At 42.2% G+C, this 20,903-nt stretch overlaps 1 protein-coding gene across 1 annotated transcript in view; it reads left to right on the plus strand.

The window, feature by feature from the left end:
• ZFYVE26 (zinc finger FYVE-type containing 26) overlaps nt 1-16,460 on the plus strand; it is a 61,543-nt gene extending 45,083 nt beyond the window's left edge. The window contains exons 33-42 of the mRNA XM_079126582.1: nt 255-402; nt 645-854; nt 1,706-1,924; nt 6,297-6,494; nt 7,202-7,401; nt 8,055-8,196; nt 8,731-8,790; nt 9,926-10,108; nt 10,698-10,742; nt 13,155-16,460. Of these exons, the coding sequence (XP_078982708.1) occupies nt 255-402; nt 645-854; nt 1,706-1,924; nt 6,297-6,494; nt 7,202-7,401; nt 8,055-8,196; nt 8,731-8,790; nt 9,926-10,108; nt 10,698-10,742; nt 13,155-13,358 (1,609 nt within the window). The 3' untranslated portion in view covers nt 13,359-16,460. The remainder of the gene's footprint in view (nt 1-254; nt 403-644; nt 855-1,705; nt 1,925-6,296; nt 6,495-7,201; nt 7,402-8,054; nt 8,197-8,730; nt 8,791-9,925; nt 10,109-10,697; nt 10,743-13,154) is intronic.
• Nucleotides 16,461-20,903: the final 4,443 nt, after the last annotated feature.

A 20,903-nucleotide genomic window follows, 5' to 3' on the forward strand; every position in this document is an offset into this window, starting at 1 on the left:
AACTCCCTGTTGTCACACTCAATATACAGATGAGTGAGTTGAGGCAGAGAAAGGTTAAGTATGTTGCCCCGGATCACAGAACTGGGGTTCAAAGAATCTGACTCTAGAACCTTCACTGATAGTGTCTATGCTGAATCTCTCTCAATTCTCATTTTTACATTTCACATTGAAAATGAAATAGAATACTTTTAAGTAACAATTACTCTTAGTAAGACTCTGTACAACCTCATTACCTGGTTTTTTCCTCCTTGTAGTTACCTCAGCAAGGTAGATGTACTGAATATTTTAGTTGCTGCTGCCTATCGCCACGTGCCATCTCTAGATCAGATCTTGCAGCCAGCTGCAGTAACCAGGCTAAGGAACCAGCTTCTTGAAGCAGAGTACTACCAACTGGGTGTTGAGGTGAGCCAAAGACATAGCTAACTTCTCTCCCACTGTAATCGGTTGTTTTTGCTTAGCCTTGCCATCTCTCAGTTGCCTTGACAATGGGGAAGTATCCAGAGCAGGATCAGCATGGGAGCATGCCAGCATAGGAGTGGAGTGGTGGGGAGGTGGTTGGCCACAGGGATAGAACAGGTCACTGGGAGACTCACAGGTCTGCATGTATGCAGCATCTCTCACCAAAGGAGCAATTTCTCCTCCAGGTCTCCACAAAGACTGGGCTTGATTCCACTGGGGCGTGGCATGCTTGGGGCATGGCCTGCCTCAAAGCTGGGAACCTCACGGCTGCACGGGAGAAGTTCAGTCGCTGTCTGAAGCCCCCTCTTGACCTCAATCAGCTGAGTCACGGCTCCAGGCTGGTACAGGACGTGGTTGAGTACCTGGAATCCACAGTGAGGCCCCTCATTTCCTTGGTAAGAGCAAAGCAGGTGGAGTGCCCAGCCCCAAGAGGGAAGCCAGGAACAGTGGAGACCCAAGGAAAGGGTCAGTTTAGATTCAGCTGACCATGTCAGCCCTGGCTAGACACTGCCAGTTTGATATTTTATTTCCTTCCATTGCTTATAGTTAGATAAGAAACTAGTTATGGTTAAATAAGTAATGCAGAGTCAATTTTTTTTAGAAAAGGTAACTACAGAACATTTTTTAAAAAATAAAAAATCACTGGGCACAATGGCACACCATGGCATATCCCTGTAATCCCAGCAAATCAGGAGAGTGAGGTAGGAGCATCACAAATTCAGGGCCTGTTTCAGAAACTAAGAAAGACTGTATAAACAACTTAGTGAGACCCTGACTCAAAATTAAAAATTTAAAGGGCTGGGGTTTTGGCTCAGCAGTTAAGCACCTCTGGGTTCAATTTCCCAGTACCAAAAAATAAATAAATAAATGAAATAAAATAAAATAAAAAATCATTTATAATCCCATGCCCAGATTAATTAGTATTAAGATTTTGGCATGTGCCTGTAGCGCAGGCTACTCAGAAGGTTGAGGCAGGAGAATAGCTGGAGTTCAGGACCCATCTAAGCAACAGAGACCCCATCTCAAAAAAAAAAATTTTGGTAACTTTCCTGAGTTATGTTTTTGAGTGAAATTCAAGTTGTACCATATTACAACATATAAAATTTTATATTCTGCCTATTTTTCTACTCTTAAAAGTGGAGAATGAGCATTTTTCCATGTAAAAGAGGCTTTGAAAGCTCTAGTTCCATGGCTGCTGAGAATATACTGAGTTCCATTTTTCTCTCCCACTCTCCTTTCCTGTCAGCAAGATGATGATTACTTTGCCACCTTGAGGGAACTGGAAGCTACCCTTCGGACCCAGAGCCTCTCCCTGGAAGTGATTCCTGAAGGGAAGATTATGAACAACACCTACTACCAAGAATGCCTCTTCTACCTGCATAACTATAGCACCAACCTGGCCATCATCAGCTTCTACATGAGGCACAGCTGCCTGCGAGAAGCCCTGTTGCACCTCCTCAACAGGGTGAGGCAGCCCACCAAGGGCAGCGCCTGCCTTGCCCACCTTGCTTGGGCCTCCGTATCCCCCATCTTAGGCTCAACCCCTGGGTTTTTTGTTTTGTTTTGTTTTGTTTGTTTGTTTGTTTATTCATTTATTTATTTATTTATTTTGTAGTTGTGTATAGACAGCATGCCTTTATTTTATTTTATTTTATTTTTTAATGTGGTGCTAAGGATCTAACCCAGTGACTCACACATGCTAGGCAAGTGCTCTGTCACTGAGCTACAGCCCCAGCCTTTAACCCATTGTTGAGCTGTGAAATCATCTCTGGCAAAGTCAGGTCAAAATGGAAGACTCTGTCTACACAGTCATTGTCCATTGATTGTGTGACAAACCTTAACTCAATCCCAAATCACCCTCCTGACTGGCAATGGCACATTTCATCCCTTCTCCCAAAGCATTTAGCAGAATCACAGATGGTGCCTGGGATAAGACACTTAGTGTCCTGGGGACCCACCTCCCACAGGGCCTAGGACCGTGTCCACTCAGGGTTGTTACCACAAGAGCCACGAACATCCACAGCACAGGTTCTGTGTACATGGTAGAAGTCCAGTGTGCGCTACTCATTTTGTTCTCACATCCTCTGTCTTCCTCCTTTGGAAGCAAAGGCACCACTGAGGTACAGTTATTTCATTGGAGCAATCAGGACCATTTCACCATGACCCTTTGGTGTTCCTTTTATATAAATATTCCATGATCACTTTCTGAGAAGTTGGCGGATATTAACCAAATTTCATAGAAAATTAAAAGAGCTCAAGGTAAAGTCCCTGAATCAAAATAGCAGAAATGAAAGTTTGCAAGTAGACATATATTCTAGGATTGGTCCAAGTGAAATCAACAGTTCACAGACACCAGACACCTACAGGATAATGAAAGGGAAATGTTCTCACTGCTGCTTGGCTTACTGTTGTGTCTTAGCTACTAACCAGGTCTCAAGATTCAAGAATCACATAGAAGTCATGTTATTTGAAATTTAGTTTCTGTCTCCCTTTTTCTCTGCTTCCAAATGAGTTTAGATGTAGAGATGCTTCTCCCAAGCACAGGTTGAGAGTGGAAATCATCTAGTCCTGTTCCCTTAGATAACTAGTCCACAGAGCTAAGCTGCTTACCTAAAAACCCAGATAAAAGCTGACAACAGCATTGCGCCTGCATTCCATCTGTCAGCTTAGGAGGGAAGCCTTCTTTTATCTCCTGTAATCACAGTTACCCTTGAACTGAAATGGCTTACCTTTATTCTCAACCAGGTAGAGACACAGAAAAACACGTTATGAAACTGACACCCAAGTGCCTAGGTGATGGAAAGTGTTCTGTTTCTAGCCTTTTCCCTGTCCATTTCATCCCTGTGCCCATACTGCCAGTAGAATGAGGCTCCTAAAACTTAAAAACGCCCATGTTATTCCTCTCCCTAACTGGCCTTTAGCAGATCCCCACTGCCACAGGATGAAGTCCAAAGTCCTTAGCATGCTATTGCACTGCCATATTTCTCCAATTAACTTTCATCACAAATCCTATCTGCACCCATATTCCAGACTCATCAAATTATTTTAAGTTACCTGATTGTACCATGCACTATCTTTGTAGATTTTTTTTTTTTTTTTTTTTTTTAATGGTATTGGGGATTGAACCCAGGGTGCTCTACTCTTTTTATTTTATTTCAAGACAGGATACTGCTACATTGCCCAGGCTGACCTTGAACTTGTGATCCTCCTTCCTCAGCCTCCAATAACTGGGATTATAGACCTGTGCCAACACACCCAGCTTAACCGTGCAGTAGCTTATCACAAGTCTTCATTTGCTGTTCCCTCTACCTAGAATGGCTTTCCCCTCCTTTCAGACCCTGCCCGTTAAGCATTCAGAGACCAGGCAAGCAGCATTGATCACCCCTTTCTCGTGAGCCACCATAGTACCTATTGCCTCATTTATCCTTCTTGATTGTTATGATTTTTTTATAAGTGAGTCTTCCCATTGTATTTTACTTAAATATGTATTCAGACCTGGCCAGGTACCAGTTTTGGATGAAAAAGTAGATAGACGAATGGCTGAACTTGACATTCTTAAGGTGCTCTTCTGAGGAATTCCTCCTTTCCTACAGAGTGCTGATTCTTAAAGTCTGGCCTATACCATGAATATTAAATCTAGATTTCTCAATGAGGAGCAGCCAGAATCAGGAGAGGAGCTCCTAATCTTCACCCACTGTGTATATTCTCAAAACGCAGATCCTATCCACTTCTAAGCAGCTCTTGCTCAGCATTTTATACAACCACACATTTATAGCCATTTTTTTATTTTGTTAGTCACTCCTAGCCTAAAGTATAAATGCCAAAATGATTTCTCTCTCTTTTTTTTTTTTTTCTGTGAATTGTGGAAAGGGGCTTATGACTCAGGGTCTGTGAACCACAAATGAGCTTCAGAAGCAAGATTAATATGTGTGCTCTTTCCAGAGGAGTTGGTCCGTAATGTTTATCAACATTTTATTAATCCAAAAAATATTTATTATTAAATAGCTAAGGACCATTGTGGGTACTAGGGACTTAGCAGTGAAAAAAATAGGTAAAAATAGCTTTCGTAAAACCTTCATGATAGTAGGCAGAGAGACGATAAACAAGGTAAATAAAATATATAATGTAAAGGATGGTAAGAAAAAGAAAGTGGGGTAAGTGGTCAGGTTGTGCTATTTAGACAGGGTGCCCTAGGGAGGAGACATCTGAGTAAACAGCTAAAGGACATCAGGAGTGAATGAGTCATGTGGTTGTCTGGAGGAAGTACAGTGCAAGCAGATGAAGTAACAGGTGCAAAAGCCAGCATGGCTGGGGTAGGTAGCAAGTGAAGTCAAGAGAAGCAGTAGCTGAATAACAAAGGACCTTGTAGACATTGTGAGAACCTGGCCTTTGCACTGTATGAAAAGGAAAACCACTGTTTGAAAAGAATTTCTGGGGTTGATCTGTTGACATTAGAAAAGAGGCAGGAGTGGGAGATGGTAGACCATGGAGGAGGCTATTGCAGTAATGCAGGCACATGGTGATGACAGCTTGGATGAGTTGTGGGAAGTGGACAGTGAGGTAGCAAGAAGAGCCAGCTTCTCTGTAATTTTATGGTAGAGCAATTAGGACTTGCTACAAATTTGATGTTGGAGTTTGGGGGGAAAGTTGATTCTAAGGTTTTTGACCTGAATAGTTTGCAAAATGATATTACCATCTGAGAAAAGGAAGACAGGAGCAGGTTTCAGGGAACCCTCAGGAATACCATTTTGACTGTATTTTGTGTAGATAACCATCAATTTGGATATCTGGAATTTAGGAGGAGACAAACAGGTTGGGTATGAATAGATAGGGATTTGGGCATCATCAGTACTGGGATCATACTTAAGCCATGATACCGGATGAAATCACCAAGAGAGAGAAGGTCCCAATGGAAAAGAGAATAGGTTGCTGCTAAACCTCAGGGAGATTGGGAAACATCGGCAAAATGAAATTGAGAAGATGCAACCAGAGAGACAAAAGGAAAACCTAGAGAGGTTGGTGTTCTCAGGGTCAAATGAAGTTTTTCACAATTAAAACTAAAAATTTAAATTACAAAAACAGTTTTTTGAGGGAGAGGAAGCTATTATCAAAAGCTGCTGATAGGAGCTTGGGCATGGTGGCACATACCTATAATCAGGAGGCTGAGGCAGTAGAATTGGGAGTTCAAATCCAGCCTCAGCAGCTTAGCAAGGCCCTAAGCAACTCAGCGAGACCCTATCTCTAAAGAAAATATTGTTAAAAGCCAGCAATGAAAATAAATAAATAAATATTTTTAAAAAGCCAGCAATGTGGCCCTGTGGTAAAGTACCCTGGTACCCCGGGTTCAATCCCCAGTACCAAAAAAAAAAAAAAAAGATCTCCTCATAGGTCTGGGGATGTAGCTCAGTGGCTTGCCTAGTGTGCCCAAGACTCCGGGTTCCATCCCCAGCACCACAGGAAAAGCTGCTGATAGACCAGGTGGAAAAGGAGACCAAGAATTAACTCTGGGAATTAAATTGTTGGTTTTGAGGTCCCTAGTGACCTAAGACACAGTTTGGGTGGTACTTGGGCCCAAAAGTGAGGTTAGAGTGAATTCAGGATAATATCCCAGGAGAGAAAGTAGCAACAGCATAGATAACTCAGTCATGGAACTCTTCTACAAAATGAAGGGGAGAAGTGAAGCAGTCACTGGAGAGGGATTCTTGGAGGTATCTGTGACACACAAAAGATTAGGCACCATGCTAAGAAGATGCTGAAGTATATGAATGGAAGAAAATTCCAAGACTGTGCCAGAATTAGCCTTCAGACTTCTGACTCATCACTTTGCCTTGCTTCAGGACAGTCCTCCAGAAGTCTTTATAGAAGGCATTTTCCAGCCAAGCTATAAAAGTGGGAAGTTACACACTTTGGAAAACTTGCTGGAATCCATCGATCCAACCTTGGAGAGCTGGGGCACATACCTGATTGCCGCCTGCCAACATTTACAAAAGAAGAACTACTACCACATTCTGTATGAGCTGCAGCAGTTTATGAAGGTAGTAGCATTCCCCTCATCCCTCATGCCCCTGTCCCTGATGCCCTGCTCTCTAGGTGAGGCTGTGTAAGACCAGGAATAGGACTGCCATTTTGATCCCTTGCCTTGCTATTTGACACTAGAACAAATCTATCTTGCTGTCTAGCATTGTTTTAAAAAAAATTAGAATTTTTATTGTAAATTCAGGGGTAAACTTTAGTCTTATCCATTATGTCATTCTTCATAATTCAAGGAATGGAAAGGTAAGAAAGATACAGAATTAATAAGGAATGACAGAAACATGTCTTTAGGAAAAGTACATGTAGGGAGAAGGAACAAATCTCTCCTAATCTGTCTGAGACTTGCCACTACTAAATCACAGAGAAATTATTCAGTGCCAAGTTAAGAGTGAAACCATTGTGAATGAAGAAGCAGAAGTATCCTTTTTAGAGTTTACTTCAGTGGTGAAATAATGTATAACCCCAAAGTTCAACTATTCAGTTCACTTTAGGATCTGTTGGGCTTTGAAGTGACTGACACAAAGTAGCACTTCAACTGGTGACCAGTACATAGCAAGGAAAAGAGAGAGACACAGGAGATAAAGATGGAGACATCACAGGGCTAGATCACGCACATCTGCTTCATAGATGGGAATGAGATCAGAATTCTCATCATGTCCTCCAACATCCCTGATCTCTTTTGACCTGAACATTCATTTTCCACTTCTAGGACCAAGTCCGGGCTGCCATGACCTGTATTCGGTTCTTCAGTCACAAAGCAAAGTCATACACAGAATTGGGAGAGAAGCTCTCATGGCTGCTTAAGGCCAAGGACCACTTGAAGATCTACCTCCAAGAAACATCCCGAAGCTCTGGAAGGAAGAAAAGCACCTTTTTCCGAAAGAAGATGACGGCAGCAGATGTATCCAGGTAGCTCCAAGCTTGGGAGAGAATTAGTACAGGGCAGAAAGACTGGGATGGAGCATCTGTCCCCACACCCTGTACCCTTAAAAAACATATCTGAAAAGCATCGTAGGGTCAGGGGGCAGGAGAGGAGGATTAGTATCACATGCTGCAACCAGGCTAAACTCCATTCTCCTTACAGTGGGGAAAAAGGTCCTGTGTGATCTGGCCCCTGCTGGTGGTTCCATCTCTATCTTGCATTCCTCTCTTCATGATGAGCATCAGTCACTGGGCTCCTGAAGGTTTCTCAACACACCAAGTCTTTTCTTTTTGGGTTTCACGCTTGCCAATCCCTCTGTTTACAATGCGATATCTAAAGTGCATTGTTGCCTTTGTAGGCTTAATCATTAAATGTCTTCTGTGTTTGGTTGCTATTCATTTCTCCTCCAGCCTATGACTCTGCGAGACCAGGCCCATAGGTGCCCAGTAACTCTGTGTGGGACCCTGAGACATCTATTTCCATCTTTTTATAACTATCCAGAGGATATTTGGGGTCTCTCTCTTCCCTCCACATCATTTCTTTTGCCTTTTCCTTCACCATCTTATGACTTCTTAGTCACTCAGCACCTCACTGCTTACACTTCTCCTGAGAATGTACCATGCATGTCCTGTCCCCATAGGCACATGAACACACTTCAGCTGCAGATGGAAGTGACCAGGTTCTTGCATCGGTGTGAAAGTGCTGGGACCTCTCAGATCACCACTTTGCCTCTACCAACCCTTTTTGGAAATAACCACATGAAAATGGATGTTGCCTGCAAGGTACGTGCAGTGTTTCCCCTCCCCTGGATGGCCCTCATCTTTCCCAACACATGTAATTGCCATAATTGTAATTGGTTTTTACTTCAGTTTGCTTGATGGCTTCCTCCCTACTGGAGTCATAGATGATTGGAGATCAAGTCAATTTTGATTATTCTCATATCCCTAGTGCCTGGCACTCAGTCAAGTCTCATTAAATATAAATAACCAAATAATTGAATAAATGGCCCCTCATTTAGGGACTATTCCAATAGATAGTTACTGCTTGTTTTTTTTTTTTTTTTTTCTTGTTTTTCTTTTTTTATACCAGGGACTGAACCCAGGGGCACTTAACCACTGAGCCACATCGCCAGCCCTTTTGTATATTTTATTTAGAGACAAGGTCTCTCTGGGTTGCTTAGGGCCTTGCTAAAGTTGCTGTGGCTGGCTTTGAACTCTTGATTCTCCTGCTTCAGTCTCCAAAGCCACTGGGATTATAGGCATGCACCACCGTGCCCAGCAGTTACTGCTTTAAGCATGTTGCCCTCTCCTTTTCAGGTCATGCTGGGAGGGAAAAATGTAGAAGACGGTTTTGGAATTGCATTTCGCGTTCTGCAGGTATGACTTGGATTATCTGAGATTATGCAAGGGAAAACAGCACCTGACCACATTTTCATGAGAGATTATTATTTAGAAAATTTTTATCCCAAGAAAAGCAGATTTGCATGTACATTAGGGCTGAAATCAGGGAAGTAGCTATTATAGAACCGGGTCAAATGCAAGACTCTAGGCTACTTTGCCAAAAGCCAAGTAACCAATGACAAATTCATTACAAGCTATCAAATAACTACCTGAAACTAGGCTAATACAGTTCCTCATGACTGTTTCTCTACAGAACCTTTGCTCACCCTTGCAGGGAAGCAAGGCTAGAGGGAGTAGCTGAGGGTTTCCCTTGGCTGTGTGGGCTGCCCCTCCATTCTCTCTACAGGAGCTACCTTTAGGAGCACATTTTCTGTTGCTAGTGATAACATGACAAAAGTGGGGCTGTGGCACCGAAGCAGAGACTGGAGCAAAGCACTGAAACTCCAAAGGCCCCATCACAACCATAGGCTCCTTACAAATGCCCCTAGGAGCTGATTGAGGGGCAGGCAGGACACTGTATGCAGCACACGTGTCTCAAGGACTAGTGTTCTGTCTTCCCATCCCTGTTTATTGATGACTAAAGCTCTCCACCCACAAATAACCCTTGGTGGGCAGGCAAAGGGGCAGCTCTCCTCTGGCATAGTGTTAACCTAGATCAGGTTTAAAGTCATCTGGCAGTTTTCAGCAAATGAGTCTTTTGGTGAATTGGTCTGTTTCTGAACATTAAGACAGCACTTAAGGGAGCACCAGTTATCCAGGGCAGCAAACACCAGCTTCCCACACCGTTTACCAGAGAAAGATGATTTCACAAGCGAGAGAATGAATGTACTTGGGAATTTAATTAGAATATTTTCAGGAGACGCCATGGAAACAAATGAAAGCACCATTTTAGATGGTAAGGTTACAGTGTCTATGGATGCTTCCTAAATGGCTGCCTGACTCATCAAGGAATTTTTGCTTGTTTTGGGTTTGTTCTGTTTATGTTTTCTCTTAAACATGTGTCTGCAATCACCATGGCTTTTCTACAGCAAACATAGTGGACACTTCTTAAATAACCTCCCTTCCCACTGCGGACATCCCCAGTCATCTTAAGTCCCTTCTTGTGTTCCAGGACTTCCAGCTAGATGCTGCAGCAACCTACTGCAGAGCTGCCCGGCAGCTGGTGGAGAAGGAGAAATACAGTGAGATCCGACAGCTACTGAAATGTGTCAGTGAGTCAGGCATGGCAGCCAAAAGTGACGGGGATACCATTCTCCTCAACTGCCTGGAAACCTTCAAGAGAATCCCACCACAGGTGCACTCACCCTTCCCTCTTGGGTCTTCCAGCTATTTCAGTGTGTTCCCATCACCCTCTTTATTTCTCTGTTCCCCACAATGTGCCTGAAACTCTATAAGATCCCTTTATCTTTCTGACCCCCTTGCAACAATAGCCTCTACAACCCCTTCTTTACAAGGAAAATTCATGGTGGTGACCTCTATAGCCAGAAGGTGTCCCTCAACTTCACCTTTTCTAATATTGTGTGCACCTAGAAATGTCTGATGGCATTGTATTGCTCCTTGTGATTCTAAAGATCAGGGTGGCCAGTAGACAGTACTATGAAGTCTCCCTGTGGCTTCTTTGAGGTGTAAACAGAGCCAAATTCATTTGTGAAGGCCAAGGACAAGCCTCTTGGGAGATGTTCCTTTTCCCAAAATTCCCAAGCTTAATGTTATCATTAGCTTTCCTTCATTGCTCCTATAGTAGGAGTTGAGTTTAAAAGGAAGAGTCAAGCAGGCAACCTGATGCTGGAGTTACAGTGGCTAGGCTGAGACTGAATTGGACTTTGGCCCCCAGACCATCGGCCTTCTCCTTCTTACAACTGCTGTGTCTCTGTTCTGCACAGGAGCTGGAGAGCCTGATCCAGGCAATACACAGCGATGACAACAAGGTGAGCAGAACTGTCTCTAAGCTGTGGTGATGCTAATGAACAGCACTTGGGGCCTGCTTTGCTCCCCACAGCAGTCCCTTGTAGTCTTGTATCTCAGCTCTGATGTTATCATGAGGTGGAACTGAGATCTACACAGGGGTTTAGAAAGGAGGGAACGGATAGGGAACAGATAAACATTGACTCTTTGAGTTTTTGCCTTCTCAGTTCTTGATCCCCATGACAAATGTGTCCTAAGCTGCTCTTCTTTGGTGGGAGGGAGTGTTAGTCTTGAACCCTGGACCTTGCATATGCTAAGCAACCTTTCTGCCACTGAGCTCTTTAAGCTGCTCTTGAATCTACATTTTATATGGAGGTCTCCTCTCCGAGAGCCTAAGAAATCCCTCACTTCCATCATTGGCTAATTAGCTAAATGAGGTTCCCAGAGTGGGCAAGTGTTTCTTCGTCCTCCAGAGAAAAGAGGACAGTAAGAAAAAGCCACACCCAACCCCTTGGCCTACAGTGTTCATTGGTGTCTCATTTTGCCAGAAAGGGCCTTTTCCTTGGGACCAGGGAACTCTTCCCTATTTCAGAAATGGGTGAATCTTTACTTCTTGTCATCACTATGAGGAGTGCCAGTCAGAACAGAAGTATTCCCAGCTGTCTTGTTTGTGGGTAACCATAGGATTGATCCTCTTGTCATCCGCAGGAAGCCCCCCTCCCCAGCCAGGAGAGACCCAAGAAAGCCAAACCAGATCAGGCTGCTCTGGCTATCAGCAGAGGAATGTTCTGGTAGCTGAGTCCCTTAGGATGAAAAGTAGTGTCAGGCAAAGAACTTCTTAAATCACCACAAAGCTGTTCCCCGTGACAGTATTTCTAATCCCTGGACTATATTTGCAGGGCATTGTTAGGTGTTAAAGAGGACATGTTCTAAACATTTCCTCATTATTTCTGCAACATCCTGATGAAATCCTTAGAAAGGATGAAATCCCAGCATTCTGAAATTTGGAGAATTACTTTACTAAAATCAGAATGAGAACCAAGTGGCCAGAACAACCAGTTTCCCTGAGTCCCAAACTGTGGTTTGGGACTTTCCTGAGCCTCCACTGAGCTTCAAACTCCACAGGACAGCATCTCTGTCCCTGGAAAAGGTGCACAGTGCAGTCTAGACAGTCATTATTACTCTTCAGGGTTTATCTCTCAGCAGCTGTTCTCATGCGCTGAAGTGATCTCAGGAATTGGGGATTTGCCAAAATCCACTTGATCCAGTTCTTATTCTGGACTCTCTGGCAAGATGCCCTTCTTGTCTTGGCAGGAATTTTGCCTACCAATTGTGGTATATCACATACATGGGCTCGGACCTGAAGGCCAAGGTGAGAGCTCACATCTTAGGGTAGTGAATAGGACAATAGGACTTGATTACTTTAGTGAGCTCAGGACCTGCCAGGCATCTTCTAGTGGTGGGAGATGATCTATAATTGAACCCAAGTCTTTAGTATCTAAGACCAAAAAGAAAAAAGAAAAGAAAAGAAAAAAGAAAAGGCAGACCATTATACATGGAGTGAGAAGAGTCCCAGAAAGGACTGTGAGGCAGAAAAGCAACTGCCATTGGGGACTCTGGCAGCTCAGAAGGACCTTGTTGTTCCCTAGCTCAGAGCACTTGTCAACCAGGGAGGGAAGGGGCACTCACCCCCACCATACTGCACATTGATGAGATAATATAAGAGATAAGCATCCTCAAAACTGAGCTGCCTCTGATCCAAACAAAAGAAGTCAGGTTAGGTCTAACTGGGGTTAGACCTTAATTACACCTTTTCTAATTGTATATATTCATTTTCATCCCCAGATGTCTTTTAAAAGGTTTTTAATTTGGATTAAAAACAGAAAAGGAGAAGGGGGATCTGTGTGTCCATTGTAGCGAAAGGTATAATGGCTCATCAGTTCATTAATTCCTTCATGTAATGCATATTGATTGAAGACACTATGTGCTAAACATCAGTAATACAAGGGGCAGAAAAAGCAGACACTATTCCTGCCCTTATGGACCATATAGTCTAGTCAAGGAAACAGACGTCAGTCAAATAATAACCAAATAACCATAAAATCACAGTCTGTGGGCACTGGCAGTGCTGGCTCTGATGCCAAGAGGAAAACTAGAAGACCATCAAGGGAATGGACAGAGGCCAGACTCTACCTGCCTTCATTTTTAAATTCTTAGCATATTTGTGGTAACTTTTTACACTATAATACCATGTGATAGCTTAACATCTAGAATATATGAAGAGTTACTATAATACAGTCAAAGGTAATAACCTAGATGTTAATCTGTAGGTGAGAGGTGATGTGTCTGCCCGAGCTTTGATGTGGCTCAGCATATTTGTTGGTGATTCACCAGTGATGGTTTCCTTTCCACTGTCTCTCATATCGCATTGCCAGGTTCAGGCCTACCTGACATGTTGCAAACTGCGATCTGCCTACCTGATTGCCGTGAAGCAAGAACACTCGAGGGCCACCACCCTTGTCCAGCAGGTACAGCAGGCTGCTAAGAGCAGTGGAGATGCAGTAGTGCAAGACATCTGTGCTCAGTGGCTTCTGACAAGCCACCCCCGGAGTGCCCATGGCTCAGGCTCCAGGAAGTGACCCTGGGCAGCAGAGCCCGGAAACAGAGCAAAAGAGCTGTGGCGACAGGACTGGTGCCCTCCACCTCTTCCTCCCGTGGAGGGGACTCCCTGGCTCAGCCCCAGGTTGGAAGAGTTGGACTGGACCCTGCTTGACTTCTGGCAAGGACAGGACTTTTCACGCAAGTGCCATGTTTCTGTAAAATTGTGGGATCTGTGTGTGTTCGTCTGGAGATGGCCAGTTCTTTCTACCTCAGAATGAGTGAGTGTGTGTACACTGGGCATGTACACACATGTGCATGCTCCTGTATGCTCATGTTTACGCCCAAGCATTTTCTGAACAAATGAGACTCTCCTCCATTAGAGGCACTTCCCTTTAGATTTTTGCTAGACTGAAATCCTTCCCTGCGTTTTGGTTCTTAACCCGGGTCATCCTGTTTGTACACAGTCCCCTCCACATGGTGATGCTCTAGTTGCTCCTCTTAACTAGAGGAGTTTTACATAGAATGATAGGGCCACACCGAGAGGATTGCTTCTTTCCCCTTTCTTCCCTTCCTGAATTTCAGAGATGGCTTTGGGGCAAGTGCTACCTATGGAATAAAACTGTTTTCCAAGTGTCTCCTCTCACAAGCACAAGGAGTTCACGTGAGTCTTTGGAAGGTAACCTGAACCGAGGCTTTTCAGGTAGTAACATCTGAAACCTTTGACAGCAATCCAGGTGATAAGGTCTGTGAGCTAACACATAGTCGGGAGGGTCCCTGTCACATTGATCCAGAGGGAATAGAAAGGCAGGCCTCTCCAAACAGGGATGCAGGATGGTTACTCCCAAGCACAGAGCTGGCTCTTTTTGGTATCCCTGCTGCAAAGTTATGGGTAAAAGAATGTGATTCCCTCTTTGAGCGTCTGGGGAAAGTAATGGTAGTCAGGATCCTAGGAATGAATGGCTAGACTTTACCTATTTGAATTCCAGTCCTGTCTGTGCCTCTTGAACTGACTAGGAAACCACTTCTCTTTCCCTTCTGCTCCCTTCAGTCTCTCTGGGACCACTGCATGGATACTTAGACACCCAGGTCACTAAGACAGCAGTGTACTTTTCAGTCTTAACAGGAATCCGGGATTCACTTCAGAGTTTGGCCTGAAGTTCTAGGGAGCACGCCTATCATTCCAGCTACACAGAAGGCTGAGGCAGAAGGATCGCAAATTCAAGGCCAACCTCAGCAATTTAGCAGGACACTGTCTCAAGATAAAATAAAAAGGACTGGTGATGTAACTCAGTGATTGAGAGCTTGCCTGGAAGCATGTGTGAGGCCCTGGGTTCACAAAATAAGTACCTAGTACTACAAAAAAAAGAGCGGGAAGAGGAGAGAACAAGGGGACAATGAATAGGTCCCATCCAGTTGGTGGAAAACTAGGTAAAGTGCTTCTTTAATGTGCATTGGCTTGCCTCCCCACCTGAGATGTGGCGATATTTGAGAAAGAGTTTGTCATACTTAATTACTTGGATTTGCAAATGAGAGGCCTAAAGAGGTTGTGCAGCTCTGAGTCTCCCACCATCCAGAGCTCAGCCTGTTGATCCCTCCTTTCAAGCTGAGATAAACAGGAACTGAAAGCTGAAGTCAAGATTTCTGGTGCTTAGAAACCCTGTGGAATTTCTTCTGAACCAAATTTTTTAAAGTAAAATAAAAAAGTATTATGGAGATCTGTCAGATTGGAAGTTTTGGTCCTGTTAGAGAGAAGAAAGACTGTAAGGAAAATATTACATCTCTTTGGAATGAAGTTTGAATGACATTTCCTTCCTCAAGTCATGGAACACATCTGACTCCCAGGAAGGGCATCTGCTTGCCCTTCTGATTCTGCCCTTTTGCACTGAACGTAAGCACTTTATACAAATGAGTCACAAATCTTGCAGCCCTTAATTTGGGATGTTAAGACCAGATTTTCCTCTAACTAGTTGAACTGTAAAATAGGTAGCCATTGACCAGACTGACAAGATGGAGCTAAAGACTTTTGAGCATCATACTGTGGTCTCCAGCAAAACAAATGTTCTCCGGAACAAATGTATGAATTGAGGGGCTAAATGTCTTATCACAAGCAAACCACAATAAAGCTTCTATCCAACTAGTTTCCTGGCTGGCCTCCTTACTTCCTTGTGCCCATTGCTCTTACCCTGCCCATCCTTTCTCTCTGTGTTTTCTGTGGCTTGAAAAGGTGAGTAGGAATGGTCAGGTGACCTTCAACTCTTAAACTTTCTCTCAATGATTCCCATAATGACTAATGACTTTCTGGTTAGGTTTTATCTTGTTTCCTATGTGTTGCAATCTATTAATGGACCCTCTGCCACCAGAAACATTCTTTTTTTAATTTTGGTTTTGTTTTTGCTTCAGCTGGGAAAGGGGTAGAAATAGGTAATACATTTGTAAGGCAATAAAAGGTAAGTGAAAAGTCTCTCTGATTCCTGTTCCCAAAACCAACTCCTTTCCAGAAGCCACCAACGTTACCAGTTTCTAGTGTATAGTTCCACACCTACTTTATATGTAAACAAGCATTATGACCAGTATTCCAGGGTGAAGCTAATGCCATAATTCAACCATTCTCTATTGATGGGTGTTTTAGGTTGCTGCCATCTTTTGGCACAATGTAAAATGTGCCAACAAAATGTGCCTAAATTTGCTGAATGAAACATCTTGTCCAGAATTGCTATATTAGAGGATGTGTACATTTTGGTGAATCATGCCAGTCACCTCCAAAGAGGTCATAGGAATTAACTCTCCCACTGGCAGTATACAGAGTGCCTGCTTCCCCAACACCCTTGACAAAACTGTTGTGAAACTTTATAGATCTTTGCTGGTTTGGAGGGAGAAAAATGGTGCTCTGAAAAAATTTTTTTAAATGTCTGCTACTTTTAAAACTCAGTCTGCATCTCCCAGTACCACAAAATAAAAAGTCAATAAACTATATGATTCTAATAACTAATTTGTGAAATTTTGAAATCTTTTGTAGGGCCTTTAGGGAAAGCAGAAGTTGAACTAAAACTGCTTGCTACCCTCTCCAGGCACATGTTTGCAGCATGATACTTGAGCCATGGGCAGTAGCATCACTGCTGGTATCCCCTTTCCCCAGAAACATGATCTCTTCTTATTTCTCACTAAAAAAATAAAAATTAAAAAAATTTAAAAAAAAAAAACTTTAAGAATAAACACGATTTTAGATGTAGTGGCACATGGCTGTAGGCCCAGCTACTGGGGAAGCTCCGGCAGGACGATCACCAGTTTGAGGCTAACCTCAACAGCTTGGCAAGACCCAGTTTCAAAAATTTTTAAAAAGGAATGGCAGTATAGCTCAGAGATAGAGCACTTACCTAGCATGTATGAGGTTTAATTCCCCAGTACTGCAAAAATGAAAACAAAAATGATGAAAACCATCTGGTATGAACATAGTATGGCACAAAGATGTGTCATGACAGAGAAAATTGGAGCTCCCCGTCTAGGTGTAGGATAGAGGAGAGATGAGCACTATGTTTAGAAACCTGAGACATGCCGAGGTTATCAGATATCTTTGGCTGGAGCTTAAGCTAAGTAGATCAAAAGCCATTAGATCTCTTAATTCACAAGCAACTAAATATCAGTTGCCACAGTAACCCTGGAAAAAATGACCTTTTCTTGATCTTTGTCCCCTCTTCCACAGTGACAATGTTAACCAACCCATGATTGAAACTACCCATTCTACAACATACACATTCAACAGCTGGTTACTGGACAGCTGTCTTGCTTTCCTGCTCCCTATTTCTCCGTGTTTCTTCCTGCAACCCTTCTTTCTCTCCCACTACCGACCCTCCAGTCTACCATTGTCCAAACTCTTCCTTCAAGCCCATATGGGGAGTCACCTCTACAAATTATTTGCTTTTCTGTCTACACTCCCTCTTCATCCTTCTTCAAGGTTCTGGCCATTCCCTCTGGATACTCGTACTCTCCAGGCCCATTCATATTTATTTAGGTACTGGGGATTGAATCCAGAGGAAGTTTACCACTGAGCTACATCCCTAGCCCTTTTTATTTTTTGTTTTGAGACGCATCTCACTTAAGTCATTAAGGGCCTCACTAACTTGCTGAGGCTGTCCTCCAACTTGTGATCACCCTTCCTCAGCCTCCCAAGTTGCTGGGATTACTGGTAATCACCACTGTGCCTGGCCTCCAGCAATTATTTTGACTCGCTTGTTTCTAAATCAAATTTACCCTCATCCCTTAGTTCTCTCATGTCAGCTCTGCCTCCTTTAACTTATCTACATGACTGACTTGCACCCCAAAATATCAGCATGTCCAAAGTGGGATGTATCTTATTCCACCCAAAAGCGTGATCTTCCTCCTTCAGTAAGTATTAATATTATTAACATTGTACTTGCTGTCTGGGTTGGAATATCTGTGCTGTTTCTTCTCTCTTCACTCAGCATTTAAGCATGTGTCCAGTGGAAAGTCAAACCCTACCATCCTGCCTTCCCAGTCTGCTTCATCACCTTAGTTCAGGTCCTTGTCATCTCCTCCCCTTTACCTTAAACACTCATCCTGGAGTACTACCTCCTACCAACTACTAACAAATAGTAAGTCTAGAATAAAAGGACTATAATTTGGAGGTATGGAAAAATCTTTAAAAGCAGAAATGAACTCCAGAATCTTTGAAAGACTAACTTTTTATTGTGCTAAAACATATATGAAACTTACCATTTTAACCATTTGTGTACAGTTCAGTGTCATTAAGTGTCATTCACATTGTGCATCACAATTTTAAATATTAGTACTTTGGGTAAGCCAGGTGTATCCATAGCCATTACATTATCCATGTGGTCTTCCTTTGCTACTATGTTGTTGAGTTGACATGGTTATAATCTAAACACACTTTCTTAGATACTTTCTACAGCAAAATTCTCATATGTTTAGTCAGATTGACATTAAACCTCTGTGGTAGACCAGTTAGGGTACCTTCCTGGCACATCATAGGTCCCTCTTCTCTGGAAATTCACAGGGTTGGGCCTCCAGTGGCCACATCAGAACTATATGTACTATAAGAATGAACTGCCCTTACACCCAGGCAAGAAAGTCTCTTTGCTTTGACCATGCACCACTTTGAAAGTCCTGTATTATATGAACAAGCACAAGGAAGCAATAGTGTATTTAAGAATACATGACCAGCTCTGTTACTTAGGCTGGTTTTCAGTGCTGACAGCACAGTCTGATAACCTTATCTGCTCTCCTGACTATAACTGGTTAAAGCCCCTTAACCAGTGCATCTAAATGCTTTGAGGGTGTAGATTGTGCTGCTACCTTGGAGCACAGGGAAAATTGAATAAAGTAAGTTGGGGAAAAGGCAAATTAATTTGTCAAATTCTTTCTTAGCATGAATGTCACAAATAAAAGTGGATATCATTTTCAGTAGGGCTTAGGGTCTATTTTCATTTTATATTCCAAAGTATGTGTATTTGCAATACTTGTATATGAAGGTTAAAAAGCATTTTGCCAGAATAAGCTATTCATATTACTTTAAACTTTGCAGACATAGTATGAAAGAAATGTGCATGAAGTATGATACCCATTGTGTATATTGGGAACTAGAATATTGAGTATTAGAATTGTGAATAATTTGTTTTAGTAAAAATTCATAGAATTCATTAAATTTTTGAGCCGGATACAGTGGCACATGCCTGTAACCTTGCTATTTGGGAGACTGAGGCAGAAGGATTGCAAATTTGAGGCCAGCCTGGGCAATTTATCAAACCCTCGTCTAAAAATTATTAAGGGGTGGAATGTAGCTCAGTGACAGAGTGCTTGCTTAAGCATGTGCAAGACCCTGGGTTCCATCCCCAGTACCACAAAAGAAATTTATCAAATTTTTAAAAACTGAACAACTTGAGCTTTAATTAATTTTTATTTAAAATATTGATATTCATAACTATAAAGTATTTTAGCTTTGATAGATATGTTAAATATTTTAGAAGAAATATAAAACATTTTTAAATTTTTATTCTGTATTTGATTTCCATTTTTATTAAAACATTCAAATTGTATGTATGTTGAATGCAATTATTTTTTTAATCTTTTAAATAACTGCTGTCTTTTGGACAAAATTATTATTGGATGATTAAAACACAATTTGATTTATTGAGATGCAGGAAAATTAAATTTTATGGAATAAGTATATAATATTTAATATATTATGTCTTTATTTTATTATTCATCTGAATACTACTGCTCCATATGTTTTCTCTCATCATCTGCCAGCTGGATACAAAGCATCCAGTGAAGAACTCTGAAGATGTGAGAGATGATGGACCCATTGAATTTTTTATGCCCTTGTGAATCCACCCTCTCAACTCATCCCTGCTCTGGACTTTGACATGAGCAAGAAATAAAATTTTAATATGTTAAGTCACTAAAATTTAACACTATTTCAGCAGTTAATTTCCTCCTCCCATTAGAACAAATTGTTGCTCTTGTTCCTTGGTCTTGTCAGCCAATTGTTTTGGCTAATAGAGATCCTCTATTCACATGTAAAAACATAGATTGTACATATTGATTAAAATTTGGATGAACCCCTGTGAAAATGTACCAAGACTAAGAAGAGTCTCTGTACTGGATGGAATATTTCTCAGCCATAAAGAGAAATGAAATTATGGCATTTGCCAGTAAATGAATGGAACTGGAGACCATCATGCAAAGCAAAATAAACCAATCCCCCCAAAAAACAAAGGCTGAATGTTCTCTCTGATAATGCGAATGCTGACTCAATAAAGGTGAGGTGGTAGGGAAGAATAGAAGTACTTTGGGTTAGACAAAGGAGAATGAAGGGAAGGGCAGGAAGATGGGAACAGGAAAGATAGTAGAATGAATCAGACATTACTTTCCTATGTTCATATATGAACACATGACCAATGCAATTCCACATCATGTACAAACAATGGGAAGTTGCACTCCATGTATGTATAATATGTCAAATTACTGTCATATATAACTGAAATTTTTAAAATCTTACTAATAAAAAATAGTCTCTATACTGGAATATTAGCTCAGTAATCCTCACAAATACTGAAATCAACTAAAGATGACAGATATTGGGGGTGGAGAGAAATATCATGAAAGAGGTGTCAAATTTTCACTTGGAAGATGAGGAAATTGAAAGTAAGCCAGGAAGATATCTACTCTAGACCAGCAGTATTGGTGAAGAAAATAGGTCAAAACTGGGTGAATATTAGCAATTTTCTATGTTTCAACATAACAACTCTGTGTCAGGACACAAACTTAATATTAAGACAATTTAGTGTATCAAGTAACAAGAAGTCGTCAGGGAGGGCAGCTCCAGCCTTGGTTCATAGCAGGACTCACTACTACATCATCAACAACTGAAGTTCTTTCCATCTTTTGCTTCACCATCCTCAGCATGTGAGCCTAGTCTTTGGACAAGCTCAGCTTCACTGGAGACCTTAAAATGACTGTGGCAGAGTCAGGCGTCACACTGAGCCATGACAGCATGGGTACTAGGCATTGAACAGGGGAAGGGTAATCACTAAGCTATACCTCAA

This window comes from Sciurus vulgaris (assembly GCF_902686455.1).
Source record: "Sciurus vulgaris genome assembly, chromosome: 2".
Classification (NCBI taxonomy): Eukaryota; Metazoa; Chordata; class Mammalia; order Rodentia; family Sciuridae; genus Sciurus; species Sciurus vulgaris.